At 41.6% G+C, this 27580-nt stretch overlaps 1 protein-coding gene across 14 annotated transcripts in view; it reads left to right on the forward strand.

The window, feature by feature from the left end:
- Positions 1 to 27580, forward strand: part of baz2ba (bromodomain adjacent to zinc finger domain, 2Ba) — a 53615-nt gene that overhangs the window by 22414 nt on the left and 3621 nt on the right. For 2 of the 14 annotated variants that reach the window (XM_057014320.1, XM_057014330.1), the window contains exons 3-33: positions 6917 to 7099; positions 10179 to 10370; positions 10453 to 10611; positions 10819 to 11015; positions 11126 to 11332; positions 11421 to 12023; positions 12881 to 13625; positions 14459 to 14728; positions 15343 to 15403; positions 15504 to 15612; positions 16644 to 16745; positions 17274 to 17496; positions 17961 to 18053; positions 18742 to 18803; positions 19092 to 19157; positions 19845 to 19910; positions 20129 to 20173; positions 20436 to 20468; positions 22250 to 22315; positions 22619 to 22759; positions 22992 to 23246; positions 23354 to 23577; positions 23862 to 23936; positions 24015 to 24246; positions 24342 to 24404; positions 24778 to 24922; positions 25123 to 25925; positions 26058 to 26310; positions 26548 to 26703; positions 26833 to 26993; positions 27122 to 27444. In XM_057014320.1, coding sequence (XP_056870300.1) covers positions 6919 to 7099; positions 10179 to 10370; positions 10453 to 10611; positions 10819 to 11015; positions 11126 to 11332; positions 11421 to 12023; positions 12881 to 13625; positions 14459 to 14728; positions 15343 to 15403; positions 15504 to 15612; positions 16644 to 16745; positions 17274 to 17496; positions 17961 to 18053; positions 18742 to 18803; positions 19092 to 19157; positions 19845 to 19910; positions 20129 to 20173; positions 20436 to 20468; positions 22250 to 22315; positions 22619 to 22759; positions 22992 to 23246; positions 23354 to 23577; positions 23862 to 23936; positions 24015 to 24246; positions 24342 to 24404; positions 24778 to 24922; positions 25123 to 25925; positions 26058 to 26310; positions 26548 to 26703; positions 26833 to 26993; positions 27122 to 27444 — 6311 coding nt within the window. In that variant the 5' untranslated portion in view covers positions 6917 to 6918. Of the gene's footprint in view, positions 1 to 6916; positions 7100 to 10178; positions 10371 to 10452; positions 10612 to 10818; positions 11020 to 11125; positions 11333 to 11420; positions 12024 to 12880; positions 13626 to 14458; positions 14729 to 15342; positions 15404 to 15503; positions 15613 to 16643; positions 16746 to 17273; positions 17497 to 17960; positions 18054 to 18741; positions 18804 to 19091; positions 19158 to 19844; positions 19911 to 20128; positions 20174 to 20435; positions 20469 to 22249; positions 22316 to 22618; positions 22760 to 22991; positions 23247 to 23353; positions 23578 to 23861; positions 23937 to 24014; positions 24247 to 24341; positions 24405 to 24777; positions 24923 to 25122; positions 25926 to 26057; positions 26311 to 26547; positions 26704 to 26832; positions 26994 to 27121; positions 27445 to 27580 lie in introns of those variants that run through there. The other 12 variants (XM_057014362.1, XM_057014336.1, XM_057014433.1 and 9 more) reach the window with 12 other exon arrangements.

Raw genomic sequence — 27580 nt, forward strand, 5'->3', positions numbered from 1 at the left:
AAACGACTTAATAGCTTTTAATACCCCCATTTGATGTCAGTTTTCCAACACACATGTAAAACTGTGCTGTTTTCCATTGTAATCACCCAACATGTTGTCTGTTTACTAGCCGATGTTAAAGGCTTGTTTACCTTTACTTAGGATTTGTCTGTTGGCTTTCAACAGAAGCCAGAGTCTTAAAATGAAGTCATCATGGAGCCGTTGTTATTCATTTAAATTTCACTGAAAGGGTAAAGCGTAGAAAAGGAGTGCAGAGATGGGGCTGGTGAAAGTGTTAACATGAGGTGCTGCAGAAGAGATGAACCCAGCATTTAGGCAGGGATATTGGCAACATTTGCATGTTGAGTCAGCTTAGCAACATTTACATTTCCGTCCCCAAGACAAAACAAACCAAAATGTTGTGATTTACGTACGACTGGAACAAAAATTACAAATGTAATATTGACCTCTTCTTCTAACTCTTGTATGGTAGTGTAGCTTTTACTCTAATGCTAAACAGGAGGTGGACTTAATACCATGTATGACCGTTAAAACAAACCAGGAACTATTTAAATGTTTAAATATTTAAATTAGTTGCAGCTAATATTGACTTTGATCATTTGAAAATACAAAAATCAAGCATTGCTTCCACAAATACAGTGTAAATTTGAAAAAAAAAACCCGGACAATAATCCATCAATCTTGTTTTCTGCTGAATGTCACTCAAGTCTAATTGGGGCTGAAGGTGGAGAATGTTTCAACAGTCACCAGGTGAGAGACAAGAATACACTTTGGACAGGTTGCCAGCCCGTTGCAGGGAGCCCACCCGTCACTTATTTTCACCTGAATCCAGGCTTCTGGGTTGTTTACGCAACATTAATTAGACGATCCTGTCTTCACACTGATTGCTTGCATTTTCTCATGTTTGCAGATTGACATCAGTTATTAGCAGCATGTAAAGTTTTACCAAAACAACACGGCTATAAGTGGAATCTTCTCATGGAGATAGATGGAAGAACCTGTAACTGTTACTGAAGCAAGACTTGCCTCTCACCGGCTACTCCATTGTTCTGTCACTGTCGGTTTGTTTTTCGATTTGACATGCACATCATTTGCATTATGCATATCTGGAGTACTGCAGTCAGAACCCCACCCCGATTCCCTCCGTAGACCTTTGATACGACTTGATAACTAACGGCATTTCATATCCCAGACTTTTTGTTTCCTGAATGTTGGCTGCTATCCTTATATAGCAATCACAGTTAATCAGGAAAACAGGTTGTAATTGTCCACATTTGAATTTGAGATTGTTAGCTGATTTAGTGCTGCTTTATTTTACCAATATTGTGGCTTTGGGAGAATTTTAGGTGCCTTGGTTAGAATGTACTGTGCTGTGAGACAAGTTGTTTAAGGCCTCAGGGTAAGTCTTTTGCAAGTCATCAGTTTTGTTCTTTATGTTGCCACTCTATTGCAGAAATTGGAGCAGAGCTATGTAAAATGTTGCAGTCTGTAATCTAAATGGTAAATAACCTCAGCGGGCATTGGTTTACCACTTAACTTGCCTATAATGTATGTGGTGAAAGAGAGTATGTGTGTGGACGTGCATGCGCACATGCGCATTGCAGAACTCTGGAGCACTGAGATGATGTTGGCGTATGCCACCAATGCTGCTCTAAAGTCATTAAAACCTCTTGAAGACACATGCAGCCAGATCTGGTTCAGTTTGCATAAAAATTGTAATGAGCAATGGGACTGACAGACACATGTGAGTGGCTAGCAGAGGGAGAAGGGCAGATTCATCAGGGATGATTGCCTGATGCACACTTGTGATTTTTTGATGTGAAGACCCTGCCAGGTTACCATGGGGAGAATAATTAGCTTTGGCTGGATGCAGATCTGAATGTGAATCAGGGATGAAGAATTCTGTTTCTCTTTTAGTTTACTCCTTATTTAGAATTTAAGTTATACTTCTGTGTATGTGGACAGGCATCTGTAACAAATATGTGCAGACACTCAGACTCACATGACAACCATCTTCTTCTCTTCTATTTATTGCCTGGAAATGGGCGTAATGCTATGTCTGTTTGAGCTGAGTAGCACTATTCCGTCACACATAGGTTTGACATCAAACACAAGTGACAAGCCTATCCTATTCCCCTCCACCGAGTCATCACCATGTCCCAAAATCACATTATTGTCACTGGGAAGCCAACAGAGCCGGATGGTGAGTAGGGGTGTTGATTCCAGCCTTTGGCATCTACAGTATGCTCAAAAAAGGCAAATAAACCATTTTGCAAGAGCTGATTTCTTGTCATTTTAAAAATATACAGAGCGTGTGTGGCATGCCATTTGGTTTTATATTCTATCTAAGCCTCTTACAGCGACATGGATATCTACGTGTTTTGCCCAGTGAATACTGGGAGCTGGAAACTCTGTCACTGTGCTCTATGCAGCACTCGCAACGCATGAGCCATATCATTACCTTTTGCACTGGCAGGGATTAAGCAGGTCTAGTGTGGTAGGATCCAGTGTTAAAGTCAATAGTGTGGCTGTAATAAGACCTGTGGCCAGAAGCAGAGCCAGGGCGGGGCGAGAGATGGTGCCCATCCCCTGTGTGCCCTCCTCTGCCATCTGTCACTGGGCAGGAGTGGAGCAGAGGGAGGAGTCCAAGTCATCCTTGTTGTTATCACCTACACAGACCTCTCAAAGCTTGGGGCTCTGTTCTCCTTTCATGTTTGGCTATGACCATGTTTGTTTTTTCAAAGCACTTAAATTCTACAGATATAGAAAATTAGTAATTAAAATGCTAATAATAATCAATCTGCAATTTGGGAATTTATCAATGATACTGATGTCCTGTGCTTTCACAGTGTAGACTTTGTGGTGCTGCAGGTGTTGGGCTGCCTTTTCTATTTCATTATTTTCTCTGAGCTGGTGTTTGACTCTGGACAAAGGTTGTTGTCACATAATTTTCACTAAGATGCCCGGTTATGTCATTTCCTGGCTACTGCTGTGTTTGCAGGGAGGGGGGATGACGGGGAGATGGAAAAGGGGTCTTAATGTATGTGTGCTTTATTCAGGATGATACAAACATGTACATGTTGTGCCTAAGATGGTCCCTCATTAACATTTATAGGTTTTACTATCTCAGAAACCTATATTTAAACAATATACAGAAGAAAAGAGCCATCTTGATTCTACCATGTAACCAAGGGAAGAGCTTATGGATACCTAAGTAATGTGATCAATTCTCAGTATGTGTTTAAATAAAAGCTATATTTGATGCTCAGTTTGAACCTTAGCCCGATATCTTGACCACGTTGACATGCCTAAAATTGAGTGTGTGTCTATATATGTATTTATGATTTTTTTTTGAGTTGCACTGATCAAATTCAGTGTTTTTCAGTTCAGTTCAGTAGAAACCTTCCCATTGACACTTGCTTCATGTTGACATTTCTCTTGTTAGCAGGATACAGCTAAATAGCAGTCCCAGATCAAAAATAAAAGCCCGGGTGAATGAGATCCAGAGGAGAAAATGAATGTTGTGGAGGCAACGATGATATGTTCTTTGTCAGCTTCAGTGAGAGGAAAAAGAAAGAGCTGGGAGCCACCATGTGTCTTTGAATGGGGTCAGGGCATCATGGGGAATAATGCATTTCCTTTCTCTTGCGCCAGGCGCTCCTTCCATTACGGCTAGAGAAGAGACATTGTGTCCACACTCTGATTACCACTGATCCATGCTGATGACTCTGTTGGCGGATTATCTCAGTTAGTATCAGCCATCTGTTACTGTGTGCATGTGTATGTGTGTGTTTTGCGTGTTGAAGGGGTGAGGAGAAAAGGGGCAGAAGTGAGACGCACAGCGGGTTGAGTAGTTTGAGTCCGTGACACATACGCGCAAACACACCTCCATTAGTATATGTGAGTGTACCAGAGATCATTACATCCAGTTACACAGACACACAACTCTTGCAAAGCAAATGCGTGATGTAATGCCACATTCCAGGCAACATAGGCCATTACATCACCACCAAATGTACACACTCCATCTCCCCTATGAATAGTGCGGCTTTCGTCACATGACACTAACATGTGACGGCTCCTATATTAAGGCGACATGCAGTCATAAAGGCACAGTGCTGTTTAGTCTATCTCCTGCATCCAGCCGCTATTAGCTGCATGTACTGACAGTCGGGTGCTGTTGTCTATTTGGGGACTAGACTCTGAATTCAGCACTGAAAAACACTTTATAAATCATAGTTTGTCCATTAGCATGAATCCTGCCTCTACGTGCATCTACCAGACGTGCAGTTTCTGGTTCCACTGCTCAGTGCTGATTGGCCGATGCCGTTCAAATGGAATTGATTTAACAATTCACAGAGATCATAATGCTTGCCTTATGCCACCGCTGTGGTAGCTGTTAATTACCTATAAAATCAAGCTAATTCTGATGCTAAATCCATTTTAATTTCTCTTAATTAAGTCAGGATTGGATCCTTAAATACCTTGGCACTCCATTATTGTTGTAATCATTGTTGTGGCTGTGCATTTGGTGGTACATTGTTGGACCCAATCTTATTATTGTTATTAGTTTTAATTGCACTAAGTGATCAGTCTGTGGTTGTCGGTAGAGGATGGCCTTGCCTTGCAGTCATTTTCCCCCAGTTGTCCTCTCTCCCTCCATCTCTCATCCCAGAAAGAGGCCCTTTGAGAAAATGTGCAAGATGAAAAGAGATGAGGGGGAGGATCGGTCTGCTTTACACCTCTGCAAAGAAGGGATTGCTTTTTTTGTTGTTTGTTAGGGAGGAAATCAATTCTATTCACATCATCAAGTTTTGACAAGGCGAGACATTAAGTGCAGATATTGAGAAATGACAGGAATGGTTTAAAGCCTGTCTTTCATCCTCTTCTCTTCTATCCTTTCACATCTTTTTCCCACAACAAAATCAGACTGCATTATCTCGCTTATCTCTTCTCCCCATCATTTTTTCTAGCTGTATTCTGTCCTTCTTTCTCAGTATGTCTTCTCTGAAAAGGTAGGGAATGAGCCGCTTCACTTACCAGCTGACACCACATAAGCTGGCTCGTCCTCAGAGACACAAGCCTTTTGTTTTCACGTGCATTATGATAATTACGAAGGGCCACAGCTTCTTTGCATTTTCATCACACTTCTAATGATACTTACATTTTCCCTGGTACAACCACGAGAAAGAAAACCTGTGCTCTCTTTGTCAACTGAAGGATTCCTTTTTTCTCCACCCTAACATGACATTTAAAGGGTGACAGTCAGAGTGATGGAGCACAAAGTGTGACAACCATTTACCGTCAAGGATTGATAAAACTCTTCAGATACCGAGCTAAAAATGTAAAAAAAAAAAAAAAAGAATATACGTGTGTGAAAGATTAATTTATCTCCTCTTTGGATTGATAATTTGTTCCCTTCACCCAAATCCTGTCACCTTGCACGAGAGGCCTCTCAAAGGACCTTTGACCTTCCTAGTAATTACACAACCACCATCTTTTCAATGCAGCAGTAGCAGTCATGGCTGTCCGATGGCACACCAGCCTCCTCCCCGCGGACTGCAGCAGGTTTTCTTGTCATCCTCGCCTCTCCCTCTCCCACTCTCCCTCTCTCTTGTCAGTGTTGCTCCTGGCGAAAGGCTGATACTTGATATTCAGAGGATAGCAGCTTTTGTCTCAGAGATTTAATCAGTGGCTCTGCTCCCACTGCAGAGGAGCGAGGGAGGGAGGGAGGGAGGGTGGTGGAGGGGTGGCAGGAGAGAGGGAAGGAAAAAGAGATGGAGGCAGAGAATGTTTATGTGTAATGACACAATAACAAAGCCTGCCTGTAAAACACAATCTGCAAACTGTGCTTTTGAAGGGGATTTTCTGTCCTGGATTAGTGTCAGGCAGAGAAGAAGAGAGAGAAAAAGAGTCAGGTGGATGTGATAGACAGGGACGTGATTTTGTGTCTGTTTTTGTGTGTTTGCTGTGTGGTTGAACCCTGTGAACTGTGTATTCACGTGTGCACAAATATGCACGCTTTGAAACTAGTAGAGTTAATAGTGTGGGCACTGTGTTTGTGCACCTTTTTTGTAAACAGTGTGGAATTTAAGTTAAACAACAACCAAAACAAAACCCCCAAAAATATGGTTGCAGGATGATCAAATATATCTGATGTTGTTTTGGGCTGATAATGGCTGGCGTGATGACTGTTTGACTGATAATGGAAAGTTGTTGTGCTGGTTAATGCAACCATCATTTAAAAGCCTCTTTGTTTACTTCTATTTCCAACTGAAAGGACGCAGAGCAATGTCGTCTTTAACGGCCTCAAAGAGCTCTTAAATTGAAATGACAGGCCTTTTTATCAAGAGAGTGTGAACGCATCCTGTTCGCCAAATGTGGCTTACATGTGAGTTTGATGGCAGATTTTACCTTGTGTGTCTCAGGAAGAGGGGATGACAGAAAAGAAATGCCTATTTTGGTTCCATTGTTGTTGTTTTGCTATCTGTGCCAGTCCAAAAATCCCACATCAACATCGGCTAAGTGAGCTCTGTGCAGAACAGCTCTTGTTGCACAACACAACTCTAAGGCTTTTTTTTTTTTTTTTGAAAGCACAACTCAAAAACTTGCCTTGTCTTCTACTTTCAAAACCTTTAAAGATGCCTCCTTTTTACCTCTTATAGAATCAATGGTGGCACGGGAGCCAGTGAGCATGGCTAAATAGAAATATTGTTCAGGGGAAGTGAGATGTGAAAGCAAAAGTGTCAGAAGATGTGTGTGTGCACATGCATTTGCTAGAACATGCTGTGTAGGTGTGACAGTATTCATTGGTGTGTGTGCGTCTGTGTGTGTGTGTTTAAGCATGTGTGTTTGCAAGTGTACGGATGGGTGTGCTTTGCTATTGTAACCCTGCTGATTGGATTGTGTTTGACAGATATGGAGTCTGGAGAGCGGCTGGCCTCCCCTGCGCCCACCCTGTCTGCTGCTCGCACCTCCTCCCCTGCGGCCTCTTCATCCTCCTCCTCTTCCTCCTCTTCTTCATCGTCCCCCGCTCCTCATCCTAAGAGTAGCCTGGCCCCGAGCCCTTCAACACTGGGATCCACCCTCAGCACCTCTGGTAAGAAGCACCTTTTCTTTCTTCGTCGATCATCTGCCTGTCAAAAGCTGTGCTCACAGAGGAAGAAGATACAAGCACACACACTTTCCATAACACAAGACTCAAATATGGTCACTTTCATGTCTTGATAGCATTCAGCGTCCTCCTCATTTCTTTACCATGAAAAATGAGTTTCCTCCAGTATTAATTATACAGTTATTTTCTAGCCTGTGTGAATACACCTCATCTTCTAACTACAAAGATTTTTTTTCCCTGACAGCTTGGGTTGCAATTGAAAAGCTTCTGCATTAATGAATCCCAAACAATTAGGGGGCTCTTTTGTGTGAGAAAAACACACATGCTTTGCCATGTCTCCTGACAACCTTCAGCTCTCTGGCTCCAGCTGCCTCAGTGTCAAGCTCAGCACGACACTGTGCATGCATGCTTGCGTGCGTGCGTGCACGTGTGTGTGTGTGTGTTTGTGTGTGAGAGACAGAGAAAGAAAGAGAGTGAGCGAGTCCGAGAGCGCCTCTGCCTGCATGATTTAACATTTGTCAGCCACTCAGTGTCTGGTCAGCCCTGTCCTATAGCCAGGATCAAGCTACCTTTCTATATATTAGACAAAAAGACCATGTGTGTTTCTCATTCGAGAGAGTGTATGTGTACCTGTATCTGTGTGTGTTTCTCAAACATCCCCTGTGAAACCAAATCAATTGCTCACTTTCATAGTTCCTTTTTTTAAAAAAAATGTTTTGTTTAAAGGTTTTCTCTCTCACACATGCACATACACACACAAAGGCACAATCCAAGCTTTTATGAAACAGTGAAGAGCACATCCTGCTTTCGCAGTTTGTTGTCTTTTCTCAGTTACAAAAAGAAGAGCAAAATAAAGTCTCTTGTTTTATTTTCCATTTTATCAGTGTTGCCCTAAAGAAGAAACTGTTAAGAGCATCTTCTCCTTATGTATTATACATCCGTCTTATCCCTCCGTGCCTTTACGTGTGTTCAGATTTTCAAGATAAGCAATTTTGGACCAAGCCCTGCCTCTTAGATGAAATACTAAGAGGCAGGGCTGATGTACTGCATGTTCTAGGCAACACTGGCCTGTTTGTTCTTTGGTCAGCCTCATTTATTTCATATTTATTTATATTTTACATTCATTTATGCATGAGAGCAATGCATATATTCAGGTATCGGAGCATAAAGGAAGCATAAAGGTAATCATTTAACATCAATTACATTTGGCAGAGATATACTGGCATCACAAACTCAGCAGGAGTTAAATATATTTTGTAGATGTGCCAAAATCACTTGAAATGAAATATAAAATAGGACACACACTGTGTGTGTGCATGTCATTGATGAGGATATCACTTGGAGAATAAAAGCTGATCACCGCTTGTAGCACTGTCTTCTTCTGGGATCAACTCACGGATGCAATTAACTTAAATCTGTCTGTGGAAATTTGATTGACTGCAACAAACAACAAATTAATCCCTCTTCGGCAGCATCCAAACATGAAAAAAGCAGGCGGTGCAGTTTGTCAGAGTAGAGGAGGGATTGAAACAGAATGTGAAAGAAGGCGCAGGAGTAGGAGAGTGAGAGACACATGCAGAGAGAGGAACAGAAAGAAGGTAATCCGAGGTATATGTGTTTCCTGTGCTTCCTCCTCACTTTATGTTTTTAGATTTAATTATTTGCCTTCAGGAAGCCAGTATTAATATTAAGAAGGCATTTTGCTTTGCCGAGAAAGGAAATACTTATGTGAGGGAGAGGTGGACACCCAAGGCAGCAGTGAATGCTGTTGCTGGCCATTCTGGGGGTTGCGTTGCAGTCGTTTATCTTTGTATCCTCTAGCTGACGCGGGCAAGGCAGCCTTTACATATTCAGCATATTCTAATGACATTCAATAGGCATATTTTCCTGTTTCATGGTAAAAAGAGGCCTTGGAACAACAGAAAAATGGATACTCACTGAGGGAACTGAGGAGACACGACTAAAACCCTTTCATTTTCACCTTGCAAAACTAATCAAGAGGCATGTGTAGAATGATGTTCATTCACAGTCTTACTGTTTGATCAGCAATATGGGCCACTCACACTATAACTGACTTTATTATACCTATATATAATTAGATTTTAAACTGTATTCCCGTAGACAAACTGAGCCCCTGTGTCGGTCTTACACTTGGGTGGATGTTGCAGGTGTATAGTGGTTTGACATTTTCATCTGCACTATGTACAACATTTTCCTTTTCTTCCGTCATCACTTTTTTGCCCATGTATTACCTGGCTTATGCAGAGGCATCAGACAGGCCTGCTCTCCTTTTCTGGAATAGAAATTGAATTTGCATGAAATATGCTCACACCAAATTGCATCTGACTCTGGGAGGAGGTAATTTGTGGCAGTCGCCCTTGCCAGAAATGATTGTGCTCAGGAAAATGCTAGATGATGATGATGTTGATGAAGTATTCTTCTGTGCTGAAATTGAATGCCAAAAGGATTGAAGGAGGTTAGCTTTTTATGCCTTTTTACAAACACACTTTCCTCACTGAGAATGTCTTTGTCACGGTCCAGAATGTTCTGACACTGAAAACAAAGGCATGTTTCATTGTACAGAAATAAACATTATGGTACACTAAAATCAGTGAACTTGGTTATAAACAGTAAAGTTGGCTTTTAAAGTTAGGTAGCAGCTACACTTTCAGAACTGAAGATTAAGGTAATTCTTTAAGTAACAGGTTATTTTTTGTGTCATCAGGTTTATAGAAAACATCTTCAAAGCTGTTTAAGATTAATATTAATTAGGAATATTAAATTATGGATAAACCTACAACCATTAAGAGTTGTGTTGAAGGCACAACAACTACTTTTCATTCTAGGCATATACCAAACACAGGAAAAAGTGTTTTAGTGGAAAAACAAACACTTAGAAATCCAGTTAGACAATAGAGTGAAAAGAAAAGTCACCACTTGTCTGAACTGCATTTTGTAAAATCCTGTGATATGTGGCCATTAAATGACTATGCTGTAATATATGAAAGGCCAAATAAATCAAGGATTTGAAAACTGAAAACATGAACTATGTGTCTGTTTCCAGGCCGTCTGTTTGGAGCCGCAGGAGAGCAGCCCTTCATTGGCTCCACATTGTCAAGTGCCTTCCCTCTTGTCAACCACCCAGCCTTCGGAGCCATCTACTCTGCTGGAGCAAGCAGGCCTGAGTTTGGAGGCCTAGGGTCCCTGGGCATGTCAGCTGCTTTGGCTGCCCATCCTCAGCTTGGAGCCCTTTCTGGTAAGATGGAGATACGGTTGCTTTGCCAGCACTTGGTTTCATCTTTAATCCTGCATCTTCTCTTCTCCTCTATCTTGCACAGAGTGGTGGCGGGCTGCTGAAGCCCATGGACGAGGTGCTGCTGCCTTTCTTCCCTCCTTCATTGGCTTTCCTCCGTTCTTCCCTCATATTCAGCCGAACCACAGCGCCAGCCCTGTTCAAATCAGGATGCCGGGCAAAAATAGCCATGCCCCACCTAAAGGTAAGAGTTAAACTTGTTTTTTGTTACCTGCACATACTGACCTTTTACCTTGCTGATGTAGCTTGTTTGATAGGATACCAGCCTTTTATGCCTTTTATGAACTAACTGCAGAATGAAACATAATACATTTTGTACGCTAATGTAGTAAAGTCTGACTTGAGGACAGTGGGATAAGAGCCAATCAGTCTGTTTTGTGTTTTTTATTAGGAGTGAATGGTGCAGTGAATGGAAGTGGGGCCTTCCCTCCCACCACACTATCAGGGAGTTTTCCTGCCAGTTCTGCTCCAGTTCAGGCATCGACCAAACCTGCTAAAAGTCCAGACTCCTCTAACAGTCATCACATCCCTACTGAAACCAGTCCTGTGGAGGCGATGGAAAAGCCAATCCAAAAAACTAAAGAGAAGGCCAGTTCTCTGACTTGAATTCTTCCTTAGTTACACAATATGGACAAATTAAAAATTATAAACAATTATAAACAAAAATGTATCCATAATTTGTCTTTCTCTCACATCAGAAGTCACAAAAGAAGCCGACAGACACCTCTGGGGCAAGCCACAGTGAATCTGGCACATCCTCAGACAGCTCAAGTGATGGGTCCCTTAGCAGTGATCTGGAAGACCTGGCAGAGGATGATGAAGATGATGAGGATGAGGATGACGAGGACGAAGACAAACAGACTGAATTGTCAGACTCTGAGAAGCGGGCAAAAAAGAAATCAAAGGTAAGAAGGAATAGGAAATAATGAAAGAAACATGGTGTCGATTTGAAATAAATCCTTGCTCATTTAGGTTATTATATATGATCGTCAGGTTTTGTTACAAGGCAATAGAACTTCAAAGATTGAAAGATCACATTATGGAGATGCCCGGGAGAAGAAGATTCCCTCAAACCCACCCACTCTTGTGCCCATACCTTGCGCTGCCTCTCCTCCTGCACTGTCCCAGTCATCACCAATGACCCAGTACAGGTCCAGGACAGAGGGTCCACCTCAACACTTCAGTGTGATCCAGTCCACTGGCCTGGCTGCTAACTCAAAACCACTTGCACTCCTTACACAAACACGTAGGGAGCTTTCACCTACTTCCTCCCCCATAGCCCTTACAACATCTCCAAAGGCACTCTCCAGCACTGCGTCCCCCAAACTGCCCAAACTACTGCCATCATCTTCTCCGCAGCACCTACCCCTCTCTCTTTGCTCTTCCCCTAAGCCTCTCTCTGTCCCCTCCCCACCTCGCTCAACTCTCCCACCATCTACCTCCCCAAACCCATTTGGTTTGACCTCATCAGTGACAAGTTCCCAAAAGCCCTCGGTGAAGCCATCTCAACATACTACTGCTGGCCCTGGAAAACCCAACAAGAGGAAACAGTTAGAAGCCTCACTTGCACAGATCAATGAGTTCAGGCTCAAACAGGTAATTTATCACAACGATGTTATTTTTGAAACATCCATTATTGCACCGAATGCCAAAAATACAGAATTTGCCTTATATAGGGGTCGTCTTTATCAGTCATAAAGCCATTTAGTTATTTAAGGCAAGATTTGTTGTTGGCATCAGAAAGAACGTACATTTTGTTTAACTGGATATAATTCTTCTGATATTGCTCATTTTGGAAGTAATATTATAAAATATAAAAAGAATCAATTGGAAAAATACATTGATTAGCGTATTCTGTAAAAAACGGACAAAAATCATTTCCCCTTTTCTATTTTACCATTAAAGGGAAGTTTACTACCATCTAAATTCCCCCTGTGGTTTAAGCTCCGTTACTGTATTTCATGATCTGTGAAATTGATTATTTTCACTTCATATTGCACCCAGTTTAATCTACAATGTCAAGTCTAGCCAGCCTTTGCATAAAACAGCTCGAACCAAACTTGCAATCAATGTTAAAAGAGACAAACAGGTTGTATTATACTAATGGTGACGGAGATGTTCAAATCTGCAGACAAAGTAATTACATTTGCAGACTGATCTGTAGTGTCTCTTTTTGTGCATTTGGCAGAATACAATGCCTCTGGTTATTGCATTAATGCTCTTTCAGTTTCTCAGGAAGAAGCTTAGACACAGTTGACTGTACCACTTTTCAGCATTGTAGTTTTGTCACCTGCTCAAACAATCAACACTGATTAGAACTGACAGCTGGAGCAACTGTACTTTGTCCCCTTTCTTCTCTAATTTTTCTTTGTGCCTCCCATTCTCTTTCTCCCTCCCCTACTTTTACTCCCTGCCACTCCTACTCTTTCTCTCTCCTCCTTCTTGCTTTCCAGATTCTCATGTCCCAAGGGCAGACGTTCCCATCTGAGCTGAAGAAGCAGCAGCAGGGGCCAAACAAGTCTCCCAAGAGGACATCATTGTCTTCATCGCCATTGCCACCCGCTCAGCCTACGCCTCCCCAGAACAATCACTCCAACCTCTTCCTTTCGAGTGCCCTCCTGGGGCTCCCTGAACCTCACCACCCTAATGGAGTCATCCAAAGCACCACTCAGGATGCACCTTTGGCCCTCATCACCAAACCTCGCAAAGACTTGGCCTCGCAAGGCAAGTCACCTCAGTGCGACTCTGATGCTGGGTCAATGCCTGTCAATTTAAGCACAGGGGCCAGCAGGACCCAAGCAACGACCCAGGCTGGGACTCTGTCACAGCCCCCCACTACCTCACCCCAAGCCACAGGTCATGGATCCAGAAAGAACAAGACCCCCAAGAGTAAGGGACAGACAGTGGGGTTGGGACAAACAGACCCTTTAGCTTCATGGAAGGGCTTTGCTCAGAACCACTTGGTACAGTCTCCAGTCAATTTGTTTCGTGGAGGAGAGTCTGGAGTTGGGATTCCTGGAGTCAGTATCCCTGGAGTTGGAATTCCTGGAGTGGGGATTCCTGGGACTTGTAACCCCACAGCTGGTCTCCCTGCTAACAAGGAATCTGACGACTCAGTAGATGACGACGACGACGATGATGACGATGACCTGGAGGAAGAGGAGGAAGATGAAGAAGACACTGATGATAGTCTCTCAGGTTAGTACATGGTATCAAGAAAATAAAAATTAAATAAAAAAATCAAATTATTAAATCCATGCTTTAAAATTCCTAAATTAGGAATTAATTCCTGAATTCTAGAATTGTCCTGCACTGTGCTGTACTTTGTACTTTATCAATTGATGTCTGCTGTTTTCTGAGAATCTTCACAGTATCATATATTGTGTAATGAAGGCAAATATAATAGAACTTAATGGCTGTAGCATGACTGTTGCACAAAACGTAATATTCTCTGAATAATTATACAAAAAATAGTAAGGCTGCTGGGTTTTGTTGTTTCAAAGTCAGTGCCGAAATGTCAACTCTAATAAGTTTTTAAAATTGAATTAAACTACACATAAGGAGATAAAGACTGGTTTGGCAATTGTAATTAGCCTTGTAGAAATCTAATTTGCCGGGAGCAATTGTTAACATTTTTATTAAAAAATAACCTAATACTAAAGAGGTTTTCCTTCCAGTTTTTCAGTACAACCTCTCTTAAAAATAAACAGAAATGTAGGCCTTAATGTTTTGAAATCTCGGGCACAGCCCACTAAGGGCTGCAGATAAACTAAACACTTAATTTTTTAATTTGGCTCTGTTTTCACCATTGCAGCCCTAACAATGAAATAATGATCTGTTTATGAAACATTATTATCAGATAACATTTTTAGCTTTAGAAATGAATGCTGAAGGTCAGCAGTGTTTGAAATATACAGTACAAATTTAGATAGAGTGATTATTCCTTTATTTGCCTCTTTGTCTGGTTTAATTGTAATGTTTCCTTTATTAGAACAATATTCTCACTATTCACTTTAATTTCTGGAACTTAGAGTCTGACAGCAACTCAGACAGTGACATTTCGGGGAAGAAAGTGAAGGAGTTAAAGCTGCTGCCGTCTGGATCATCTAAAAAGGAGATGACTCCCCACCGGCTAACCAAAGGTCCAGAACTACTGAACACCTCAGCCAATCACACCTCTACCAGCTGCTCTCCACTAAATCTACAGGTCATCAAAAGTCCCACCATTGTGTCCAGCTCCAGTGCCTTGGTCTATCAAAGCTCTCCAGGCTCATCCTCTTACAGCCTAGCCTCCCCATTAGGTAATGTGTCTCAAAGTCATGATGTGATGTAAGAAATTAGGTTTTAATAATTTGACTTAATTTATTTGTGATATGTTTTGGAAGAGTCTACCATTAAAGGCTCAAAATATGCACAAGCTTATCTAAAGTCTTTACTGTTAAGTTATGGAGAAAGGTACAGTATGTGGAAGTTGGTTTACATAGCCTTACCCGTGCTCTCAGGTCTTGTAGGTACATGCTCTGACAACTTGTTTGGCAAAGCAGTGAGATTCATTTCCACCCTATTTCAACATAGAAAAAAAAACTCATGTAAGATAAAACAGACATGGAGCTTGCCAAGAGTCTTCGAAACAGACATTCCGGTTTTTCCTATCATGCTTTTTCCACTGATGAAATATAAAAGGTAATGTTATTTTGCTCATCTTGCTAACCACGCCCTGCATACTAGCCATTTTTCAGAAACAGCTGTTTTAAGCAACGTGTGTATTTCATTTCCTGAACCAGGGGGTGATTATGAATTTGAGTTCACATACAGTAAATGGCTAAATCCAGGGGTCATGAATGCTGCTGAAGAAGACACAAGAAGTGTCATGTCATACCGTGTGTGGTATGATTGATGAACTCTTTCTTCACAGGCTTAGGGAAGAGGAAAAGAGTCATGGATGAAAAGGAGTTAATGATGCCTCTGGAGTTGGGGTATGTATAGGAAGTTTCTTTTTTGTAATTTGTGTAACATGGAATATATGTACAATCTCTGAGCAACACTTACATCTTTTCTATATTTTTTAAATCCCAGGTGGCGGAGAGAAACAAGAATCAAAACGGTGGCAGGGCGGCCGCAGGGCGAGGTGGCTTACTATGCCCCTTGTGGCAAGAAACTAAGGCAGTACCCAGATGTAATGAAGGTACCACAGCCTTGCAGTGCTGCAGTTTAGTATACATGCATGATGCAGAAGCAAATGCTTTGATGCTTACAAATGAGCAGTGGAAATTTCATCCAGGACTACAGTTGGCTTATTTTGAGTAACGTCATTCAAAATTCATTATTGTTACTTAATTACCTCCGCCAAGGTTATGTGACAGCTGGAATTTGACTACAAAATAATTCAAAAAGTTAGCAACAGATTTAAAATTTTCAGTAAATGATGATAATGGGCCAAGGAAGAGCTCATTAAATTTAGGTGATGTTCCGTATTTCTAAGGGATTTTGATATCTGTTCTTTCAAAGATCAAAACTAAATTTGTCATATTAAAAATAGTGGTCATAAAGCAACTTTTATTAAACCTTTATTACTGCTGCCTATAGTACAGTACAATTGGCGTGTCACTGTATGTGGATAAATTTGCTGCTTGGCAGAGGTCTGTATTCTCCGAGTGCTTTTTTTTCCTAGTTTTTTACTGTAACACTGCTCATTCACACTGCTCAAACCACTGCTTATGTGTCAGATTTGTTTATTATTGTGTCACTCCTGCTGCAATCACCCCACCCCACCCTAGTGATCAGAGATGATATTCCTAGATTCACTACTTTTCTCACTTTCTCTCCCATCCAGACTTTGTTAGTGTTGGGGTGCACAGTTTTGGCCCACATTTTAGTTTCAAATCTTTTTCAATTCATCAGACGCTCCACTAGCTATTGTCATTGTAGTGCGGTCAAATAATGTGTACTATTCAGTCACTGCCAGAGACTTGAAAGCTTTGTACTACCACAGTTAAATAGTTAAGGGCTTGAAGTGTGCACCCCAAGGTTAGAACCGTTTTCTCCTCCAAGAGCTTCTGCTCTTTTTATATCCCCTGGCTTTTATGATTAGACAATGCACAGATGCTCACTGTAGCTTCACTCTCTTCAATATAGTCACTCCCAGTTGCTTTTTAATGTCGCTAATTTCGCATTTTTCTTCCTAAACCAACGGCATTATTATTTTCTCTTCTGTAGTATCTATCCAGAAATGGAATAAGTGGCATCACTCGTGATAATTTTAGCTTCAGTGCAAAGATAAGGGTTGGTGACTTCTATGAAGCCAGAGAAGGACCCCAGGTGACTGCCTTTCATCTCTCTCTCTCACCCTGATCCCCATTCATCTTTTCATCTAGTGGCAAGCAAAGCTTCATGCAGCAGTCACTGACAGGGCATTGAAGGGATTCAAGCCAAAATCTTACTAGTCCTAGTTCATAGACATTTCACTGTGCATGAAAAAACATGTAATAATAACATTACTTCCACAGGTGGCCAGTGATACAGTATATGCCAAGTCATATGTCTATGATACATAGTGATAAATAACAATGATTTTTGGTAGATCTGAAGGGAAGCAGAGTAGAGATAAGTTTAAGCTTAAAACCACAATCACTGAGAGGAAAGAGATATTCCAGATGATGAATGACAGATCAGTTTAATCCTATTTAATGCATTGTTTAGCTTAGTGATACATCATTTGAAACAGAACATCAACCACAAAGCTATTGATTAAACTGTTCCTTTGTCACATCATATGATGTAAGTCAATATGGTCTCCATTGTTTGCTCGCCTTCCCGACCTGTCATTTTTTTGTGTTTCTTTTGTAGGGTTTGCAGTGGAGCTTATTGAAGGAAGAAGAAGTCATTCCTCGTATTTTAGCTATGGAAGGCCGTAGGGGTCGTCCCCCTAATTCTGAGCGGCAGTTAATGGGCGACAACGCCAAAGGTAGTCGACGGAGAAAAGGTCGACCACCGAATGTGGGCAATCCACTGGTACCTGAGGGTCCAACCCCAAGTGAAGTCAAACTTCTGCGCAAACTAGAGGCTCAAGGTCGGTGCTCAAATATGATCAGGGATCAGTTTTTGATAAGTTGTGGTGTTGCCAATGAAAAGGTTGCAGTTTAAATGGTTTTGATATGGTTTTGAATTGCTTTGTCCATTACACTTGATGGTGGGGTCAAACTACCTTCTGTGTTTTTTTGTTGTCGAAACCTCCATGAATCACAACTCTTAAGTAATCGAGCTTTGTTATTGTGTTTTTCTGATGTCACAATTTTGTATGGCTTAATACCATTCTGTTGAAGTGGTTCAGCTTTACAGAAGTAGTTTGTGTAACCCTTTTCAAAATGCTATTGGAGAGTTTTACGCATTATAAAATAGTAGCTCACATGGAGAAATCGGTGTCCCAAATTGCACAAACTTAAGTGAATTATCCCAGTCAAACACAGTAAATCAAAAGGCACTACCATTTAGATATTGTGCTTAAATTGCTCCTTGACAATTGCCTCTGTGCAGAAATAGCCCGGCAGGCTGCCCAGATGAAGCTGATGAGGAAACTGGAAAAGCAGGCAATGGCACGTGCAGCCAAAGAGGCTCGAAAGCAACAAGGTATACCTATTTTAAGATGAACATAAAATGTATGATGTTTTGTACTTTTTCTGGACAGTTGTCCAATTCAAACCACACTGAGCTTTATGGACAAGGGCCTCTGGGTGCGCTGGGCCACCAAAATGTGTCCATGTACATATTTATGTTCTTTAAAGCAGAAGCTTTAATCTTCTTTCTGCTTTAATCTTAAGTCTGCTGAGCCTTTGGTTTGAAACATGTTTCTTTTTTATTACTCCGAGAATAAAAGATGAGCAGTGGAATAAAAACACTAATATTGTTTACTACTTAAATGAAAGACCAAATCCTGACACGATATGTTAATGTGTGTAATCAATAGTTCTTCCACGACATCACATTACATTCGTAGCGTTTAGTTCAAGTCGGAGACGCTACCTGATGTCCATTATGGATACTAAGATCCTCAGCACATATTTGATCAGAATTGTGAACTATCTATCTTCATATCTGAGTGAAGTACTGCATTCCCTTCTCAAATTCCAGTCATTGCCTTCATGGTGGTTAATGCTGTAACAGAAGTGTTTTTCTGATTTGTCATAGCTGTCCTTGGTCTCTAGTCATCAATTTCTTGTGTAAACAGTCTTGTCAAAGCTGCATTCCTGACACATATGCTGGTGGTGGTGCTACTGCAGTTCTGTTGACTAACAAGCAATTTAATTGGTTTTTGCAGCTATCATGGCAGCTGAAGAGAGAAGGAAACAGAAAGAACAAATTAAGATTCTGAAGCAGCAGGTGGGTCTACTTCAACATGAGCTACTGTATATGCTGACGTATCTCTTACTCCTTTATCTACGTGTCAAATGTCCCTATGCTCACTGCAAAAAATGCTGAATTTTCTTTTAAACCTCTGGACCTTGATTTTTCATTACATTATTACTTTTATACCAATGTATTGTGGCCTTCCACAACAACTAATGTGGTTGTAAAGGGATTTTTTTTAAAATCTCTGGCTGGTTTCTGATGTCTAAATTAGTTTTTGAATTTATTTTGATTATTTTTATTCTCTTTATTAATATACAGGAAAAGATCAAGCGCATTCAGCAAATTCGGTTGGAAAAGGAACTCAGGGCGCAGCAGATTTTAGAGGTACCAAATCTGATCCAACAGCACCTCTGATTAAGCAGAACATTCCTGGATAGATTCAGCCCCACAGTCTATAGTGTTTTAATCTTCCTAAAGCTCATTACTGAACAGCAGCATGCATTGGAGGAAGTTGCGTCTTCTTAGGCATAATTCCACATGGAACTAATGCTAAATTGGTCTTGGTTGACGGGTGTTGAATATTAAAATGGCTGTTGCTGCCTCTCCAGACCTTATTTAAATTGGACAGAAAAGACTTTTTTTTTAACATCAGACAACGGTTGTAGTTTAGCATAAGTGGGTCGAAGAAAAAAAGGCTCTGCTTTCAACGCACACAAACACACATGCAATGACACATAAAACACATATACTCACTAACATTTTTGTGCAGGCACGCACACTCACAGAGCAGAGGCTTCAAAGTGTTTTAGTGGGACTAAATCAATTTTAAGTTGACACGGTTGACAAGCCCCTCTTAACAGGAGGCTTCTACATATTCACAATTAGGTGTTAAAGAGATACATTATTCATTTGCTGTGTTTTACAAATTTCACTGGCATTCAGCTTAAGCAGAAAATCTTTGCTCAAGCAGGGAAACTGCACATAATCAGTTAAAGTGCGATGCAGACCTCATCCACAGCTGATTGATACATGTCTGTCTGTGTGAGTCTTGACATGATTGTTTATTTACAGGCCAAATTGAAAAAGAAGCAAGAGGCGGCCAATGCCAAAATACTGGAAGCTGAGAAACGCATTAAGGTCTGTGTGTGTTTTAAATGAAACAGGTGTAGAAATACAACAATGTCAATTATGAATTCATGTCGTTTTAAGTTACAGTGTAGTAAAAGTAGTCACAATGGAGTGGCTTTTTGAAACAGCGTGAAATTCAACCTGTCTGCAGGGATTTCATATGTAATATTGACACGATAGAAATGTACTGATCTCCTGTATTGTCCCTTCTCTTTCTTCCCTACCAGGAGAAGGAATTGCGTAGGCAGCAGGCAGAGATTCTCAAACACCAGGTAGGCATTCCCACCAACTTTTTCTGTCACTTGAATGTGTTAGTACAGCTAAAAGCATTTTTCAGACTTCACTAGTATATAAATGTGCTGGTGTGTTCGTATGAGTGTATTTGTGCATCTATGTGTGAAATATTTCAAATGTAATTAATTACCAAATAGCTTTTTATTTAAATTCTTGACTATTTTCTCTTATTAAAACCAGTGCTTATTGGTTTTGGATATTATTTCTGTTCCTTAATATTTTGCCAACTCTCTCTGCCAGGAGTTGGAGAGGCATAGACTAGATATGGTATGGGTATGTTTATTTTTGTACATCTAACACCTGCATCGTGTAACTGGTTGTGTTATGGTTGTCATAGCAATGCATTAAGTGTAGCACTGGCTGCTGTCATACTACATTCTTCTGCATGGCTTTCCAGCAAAACCAACAAAAGAGAAAAAAAGAGTCAGTATGCTGCCTCCATCTGCTCGTCCTGAGGGACAGCTGACCCTGCCATGGTGGCCAGGCAGCTTCTGTCCCCCTCCCCCATTCTCCCTTCTACTCAGAATGCATTGCAAAGACTGCTAGACAATCCACACTCACTGTCTGAAAGTGCACTCGAGGAGTTTCCATCCATCACATACATTGTCTAACTGTTGTATTGGAATAGCCTGTGTTACCCATGAGTGCTTGATAATTTTGGCCCGGACATTGAGCTTGTGCCTGTTTGTCCGTGCATCTGTTCTGCAGTCCACAGAGTGCTGGACTTTAACCTGTCCCCATCCCAGCCTCTCTGTCATTCACTGTTCCTATACTCTGCACAAAGAATGAAAACAGCTACTGAGAATCATTTTGTCTTCATGGTGTAGATATTTTAAAGAAGTGCATTTTTCTAGTCTAACAACAAGGTTTAAAAATAGATCACAGAAAATGTAGAACAACACTAACAGTTCCACCATGCTGACAAATTTGTTTCTGTGTAGCATTTTATTTTGGCCTGACGGTCTTGCTTCTAGTCCTTCTCACTCATTTAGTCACAGCTGAATCCACAGGTCTGCTTTTCAGGTCTGTTTTATTTTTACTACAGTGGCCTGAGAGGATTACTCTCAACCCAGTTTGTCTTTGTTAGCACAGTGAAGGGAGAATATAGACAAGCGTTTATAGTGGTCACAGCCAGTTGTATTACTTTTGATTTATTAATGTGATTTATTATCAACATGTCCCTCCACACCTTGATTGTTTTTGATTACTTTGAAAGCTTAGAAAAACCTTGTTCTTTTAAATCAAACCAATGAGGACATTAAAAAAAATTGCAGAATGCCAAACAACCAGCCTTAAAACCAACACATTTTAGTCACAGTGTGTTAGAAATGGCCTTGGCAAGCCCCGATAGTCTCAATTGTGTCTTTCTGGCGGATAACAGAGAGAACAGAAAGCCTGATATGGTGGTGCAGGAAACCTAAAGAGATCAAATGAAATGATAGTCAGTCACCAGTGATTCCTGTGCCCTTTTGCAGTCGGTCTTGTATCATGCACCAAAGAACAACACAGATATCCTCATTCTCGGCAGCAGTCACATACTGTGTTAATGCTTAAGCTGCCAAAACCACTGAGGTGGAACTGCTCTGGTTGATTTTACTATCCCTTCACATTCGTCATCCCCTTGCCAAATGTTATGAGATTTCTATGTTCAACAAAAACAGTAGCAGTGAATGACAATTTTATATTTGGATTGTGAAAAATCAAGACTGGCAACCAGAATTTTGTTGCTTTTGTTGCGTCAGCTTTAGTTTAGAGGCGCCGTCACCGATTCCAGCTGCTTCTCTTTTTTGAGCCTGTCATCACATCTACTTTGTATTGCATCTCTGTGTTGCTTTTTTGATTGCCATCGTACTACTGTACTCTTCACGTATGCTTCCACCATACATGTGAAAGTGTATACATGTGAAGCATTGTCCTGTGTTTGCTCAAGTATGGTGCCTCTTAAATTAGCCGCATCAAATTTTGAAATTATTACATACTAAATTTAGTTTCCCTTTAATCCTGTAAGCCCAGTGTGTGCTTCTTTTAATGTGCTTCTTTTTTCGATACTTTAGGAGAGGGAGAGGAGAAGGCAACATATAATGCTGATGAAGGCCGTAGAGGCACGCAAGAAAGCAGAGGTAGTCAACATAAATAAATGCAGAAATACACATGCAGCGCACTTCATAAAAAGAGACTAAGTCATTATTCCCTGGATGAATTCCTGCTTTTTCTCCTTTCTCTGCAATGTTTCTATCCATTCATTTTTTTCTACACACTTACCAAGTCAAAAGATTCTGGCCCTCGAGCACTTTTCCTTTGAATGCACAGTAGCATTAGGCTGAATTCTAATAGTGCTCAGCAAATTCAAGTAAACCTTTTTGTCTGTTTCCCAACACACACGTGCATGTCTCTAACAGTCCCTTGAATTGTGGGCTCTCTAGGAGCGTGAGCGCTTGCGGCAGGAGAAAAGGGACGAGAAGCGCCTGAACAAAGAGCGTAAACTGGAGCAACGGAGACTAGAACTGGAGATAGCAAGAGAACTGAAGAAGCCAAATGAAGATATGTGTCTATCTGATCACAAGGTACTTTATAAAAAATAGATACATCACATTTAAAAGTTAAAAAGTAATTTATTTTAAGATGTGTTTAGCACTTCAGTGTTTGGAAATGTGTGCCACCAAGTGGTCAAGGGCCAGTACTGCAGTATATAGAACATAAATTTACTTATACTATTTGTATACAGCTCAAAGGTGTTTACAATCATACCCACCTCAAAAAACAATTATCCTGCTTTTGCATACTTTTTTTATCCAGCCTCTACCGGATTTCTCCCGTATTCCTGGACTCATCCTCCCTGGCCACGCTGTTTCAGACTGCTTGATGTTAATGCAGTTCCTGCGAGGTTTTGGGAAGGTTTTGGGGCTTGATTTGAATGCAGATGTGCCCACATTGGGTATGCTACAAGAGGGCTTGCTCAATGTGGGAGACAGCATGGGACATGTCCAAGATTTGCTGGTGAAGCTGCTGTCTCTCACAGTCTGCGATCCAGGTTTGCCACCTGGGCAAAAGGTGAGCTAGTTTATATTATGTTTATGTATGATTTTTTGGTGAAAATAAATGCAGAGGTACATCTTATTGTGTTGATTGACCTCACTACTTATTCCCATCCCTATCAGACAAAAACCATGCTTGGTGACCACCTTACCAACGTCGGCATCAACAGAGATAATGTATCTGAAGTACTACAGATGTACATGTCAGCCCATTGTGCCAATACAGAACTGGCCCCTTTGGCTCTCAGTCTGAAAACAAAGGCTTTCCAAGCCCACACGCCTGCCCAGAAGGCATCAATTTTGGGCTTTTTGGCTAACGAGCTTGCCTGCAGCAAGCCCGTTATCAGGTAAGGAAAGCAGATAAATCGGAAGCTATATTTTGTGGGTTGGTGTGTGGGTGTTTGTATGTTATCTTCCGGTACAAATTGGGTCACAAAATATTTTTTTGCATCTGGAATAACTTGCTAAATTAAGACAAATCCCTACCTTCTAGCCACAAACATTCAATATCGTTACATTTTCCCTTTGATTCTATACAAATAAAGTATATGTCACCTGTTTAAACATAGCCAGTTGTCTGCTTGTTTTATTCTTAACATTAAATAGTTGCCATTTCTGCTTCCTCTTTCAGTGAAATTGACAAAAATCTGGATCAGATGGCAAACATGAGGAAGGACAAGATTATTATGGAAGGAAAACTAAAGAAGTAAGTTTTTTCATCCCAGAATAATTAAATTCCATGTATATGTATCGACAGTACTGTGATGTATCTGTATCATTACAGGTTGAGGACCATTTATGCCAAACGTACTGGGAAAAGGGAATCCAATATGGGTGTAGAAGAGAACCAGTCTGTTTTTACGCCGACCTCAGCAGCCAAACGCAAGAGGAAAATGGGCGCAGACAGCGATGACGACGACGATGATGACGATGACAGTGATGACCAAGCCGAGGATGAGGAAGATGAGGAAGAGGAAGAAATAAAAAAGGTTAAAAAAGTGGAGACAAATGATGAGGTACTGATAGATCCATCTCTACATATATTATCCAAACTAACCTTGTAACTGTAACTTTGTAATGGATTTTTATGATATTTGCTTTGTTCTCTCAGGATGAAGTCGACCAAGCCACTAGTGTTGAGGAACTGGAGAAGCAGATAGAGAAATTAGCCAAGGTATCCCTTTCTGTGAAGCGCATAAGACTATTGGACCCTATCATTAATAATCTAATTTGTGTATCATTGGGTGAGACTGATAATTCCTAAATCAACACAATGAATATCCCGTAACACGCCCTTCACTCTATGTAACTGTTTTTAATCAAAAATATGTAGTCTTCAATTTTAGGTATAAGCCTGTTGGCTATTAACTCATTAATACATTAATTAGCATAATTAAGTACCCTATTAACTGAGCAGGCAATGCATCATATATCAAGGTGATTATAGAAGAACATTAGATAATTCAAATGTCCTTGGTTTCTCAGGAAATTTAATTGGTATATCGTAGGCATACACAGCTCATCAAGTATGTTTGCTATCATTGCAGCAACATCATCAGACCAGAAAGAAGCTGTTTGAAATATCTCATTCTCTGCGGTCTATGATGTACGGTCAGGACCGCTATCGTCGCCGGTACTGGGTACTTCCCCACTGTGGAGGTGTCTTTATTGAGGCCATGGAAAGTGGAGAAGGTAACTACAGAGTATCACATTACAACAACGGCAACTTATTTGATAGCAGAAGAGGGACGGCTATTTTGTGCATCTGTTTAGCTGTTTCTTGAAGCATGAGAAATTCTGTAGACAGTTATTTTCAAAGAATAGTTTACCTTTCCTCTGCATTGAATCATGCAATTTTGTGCATTTACTACTGTCTCATTCTCCATCTGCAGCTCCAGATGAACTGGAAGAGGAACGACAAAGAAGAATGAGAGCAGCAGAAGAGGTCAAGGTCAAAGATGAGCCTCAGGAGATGGAGGTGCAGATAGAGAAAGTCACCCCGACGCCTGACAGACAGAGCCCACAAACACATAGCTTGGAGCAAAAGAAAGAAGAGGAAAAGGAGCATGAGGGGGAGAAAAATTCTCTTTTTTATCAGCAATCTGGCTGTGTTTCCAAACTACATGCTTTGCAGGATGCCAGCAAGGAAGAAACTGTTAATTCAGAGGGCAAAGAGAGTCCACTTGTAAAACAAAATGGCAGTCCGATGGGAATTCCTGTTGCTACCGTGACATCATCTTCACCACTTCTCAATACCTCTGAGCCAGCTGTAGCCTCAACTCCCTCAATAGTGATGAATATTGACGCTACAAATGCCAGTCCCCCAGCATCAACTTCCTTATCTGTATCCTGCCCCCCAACTCATCGTGACAGTGTGGGGGAAACTCTTTTCACCTCATCTCCAGCTCCATCCCCACACCTTACAATTCAAGCCAACGACCAGCTGCTTAGAGTCCTCACAGAGAGAAGTGGACACTGGTTTAGTCTTCTCCCACGCAACCCCTGTGACCTGTCTTCCCTTACCACATCTCCTCCGGGACCACCTCGTGTGTCCCCTCAGGCATCCTCTACCCCAGCCAGGCCCAAATCTCCACCTCAGTCACCTGCCCTTCCTCTCACTCCCTCTGCTGCATCAGCTTCTGGTAGCCCCCACCACCCAGCTGGCCTCCTCAACTACCCACTTACGGCGCTGCAGGTGAGACTGGAAGCAGGCACAAAAAAGTGGTTGCCAGATTTGGTTATATTTTAATCTGATGATTACATTAGATGGAATTTTTCTCAACTTGCACCTCTATCATGCTTGTGTTTTTTCATCTTTCTTCCGTAGGTGAAGTCAGGGGGTTCATTACTAGGAGTTTCTTTCGGGAGCTGGCCCGCTGGCATGATAAGCCCTAGCCTGCCACTCTGCAGCAGCCCCAGCCCCTTGCTTGGCCACTCCATTGAGAGTAATACAGCAGCAAGCGTCTCCAGTAAGAGTGAATCACCTTTACCTCGGCTTGACAAACCCTCATCTATGCCCTCTCCTACACTGGAGATACCTAAATCCCTGGACCACCCCACAGCACGGCCTATTCCAGAGGGTGAGTTCTGGAAAAAACGTTCATAATAATTAGAATAGAGACAATAATCAAATACCAATTTGCCATTTCACCTGCCTGAAAAGATTTAACTTGCTTGAATAATCCAATATAAGAGGATTAACAAACACTCCACTCTACTGTGCACAGTTTCATTTGGGTATAACAGAGCCAAATGAAGTGCCTCTTGAGTGGCGTCTGGTCAGTTGCATCCACCTTACATTTGTGTCATTTTCTTAGAGTTGCTGACAGGGTGGTGGAGGGTATCTGACATTGAGGAACTGAGGGCTTTAGTAAATGCCCTACACAGCCGAGGCCTTAGAGAGAAGGGCCTCCAGAGGCAGATTCAGAAATACTTGGAGATCATCCCTCAGGTCTGCACCAAACATAAAGAAGGTGAGTGTCTGTGTGTCTTTATGATGATCGATGTCTTGTAGAGACTATATAAATGTTATCGTTTTATATATATTTTTTTTTTCCCCCTCCATGCGTTGCTCATTAATTCCTGTAACACTGTCCTTCTAGTGGCTATGATAGAGCTGGCTGAACTCGAAGAGAGTCAGGTCAGTGTGGAGTCAGTTCGGGGCTGGTGTGTTGAAGAGCAAGCCATGGAGATGGATATTGCAGTGCTTCAGCAGGTAGAGGAACTGGAGAGGAAGGTTACAGCCGCCAGCCTACAGGTTAAGGTAAAAGAAAAACCTGTTAACAAGTTCCTCCCTGAAACCTTGCCACCAATTTAAACGTTCAGTCTTCACACATAGGCTATTGTGGTTAGAGTTTAAAACTAAATGGCTTGACCTCTTGCATCTCACAGGGCTGGACGTTTCCAGATCCTCAGTCTGAGAGAGAGGACCTGGTATATTACGAGCACAAACCCCCCACAATTCCAACTTCAGCATCAGCAAATGACAAGGACTCCAGGGACCATCCCGAGGAGCGAGGAGAGAAGGGTGGGGTGACGCGTTACCTGGACAACCCGCTGGACATAGCAGTGACCCGTCTGGCTGATCTGGAGCGCAACATCGAGAGAAGGTACCTGAGGAGTCCCTTAGGTACCACCATTCAGATCAGGCTGGATAATGTGGGTACGGTCACTGTCCCTGCCCCCGCCCCATCCACTAGTGCTGACAGGGAAGGGTAGGTCATTTCTCCAACCGAAGCTCCCCACTTTCCCACTCAGAACCTTTCCTGTGTGTGTGCTTGATGTTTCCCATATTACCAAAAAGTGGGGAGCTGTTGCTGCTTTCACTGCAGAATTTTGTGGTGGCTTGGT

Source organism: Takifugu flavidus, chromosome 2, assembly GCF_003711565.1.
Source record: "Takifugu flavidus isolate HTHZ2018 chromosome 2, ASM371156v2, whole genome shotgun sequence".
NCBI classification, from domain to species: Eukaryota; Metazoa; Chordata; class Actinopteri; order Tetraodontiformes; family Tetraodontidae; genus Takifugu; species Takifugu flavidus.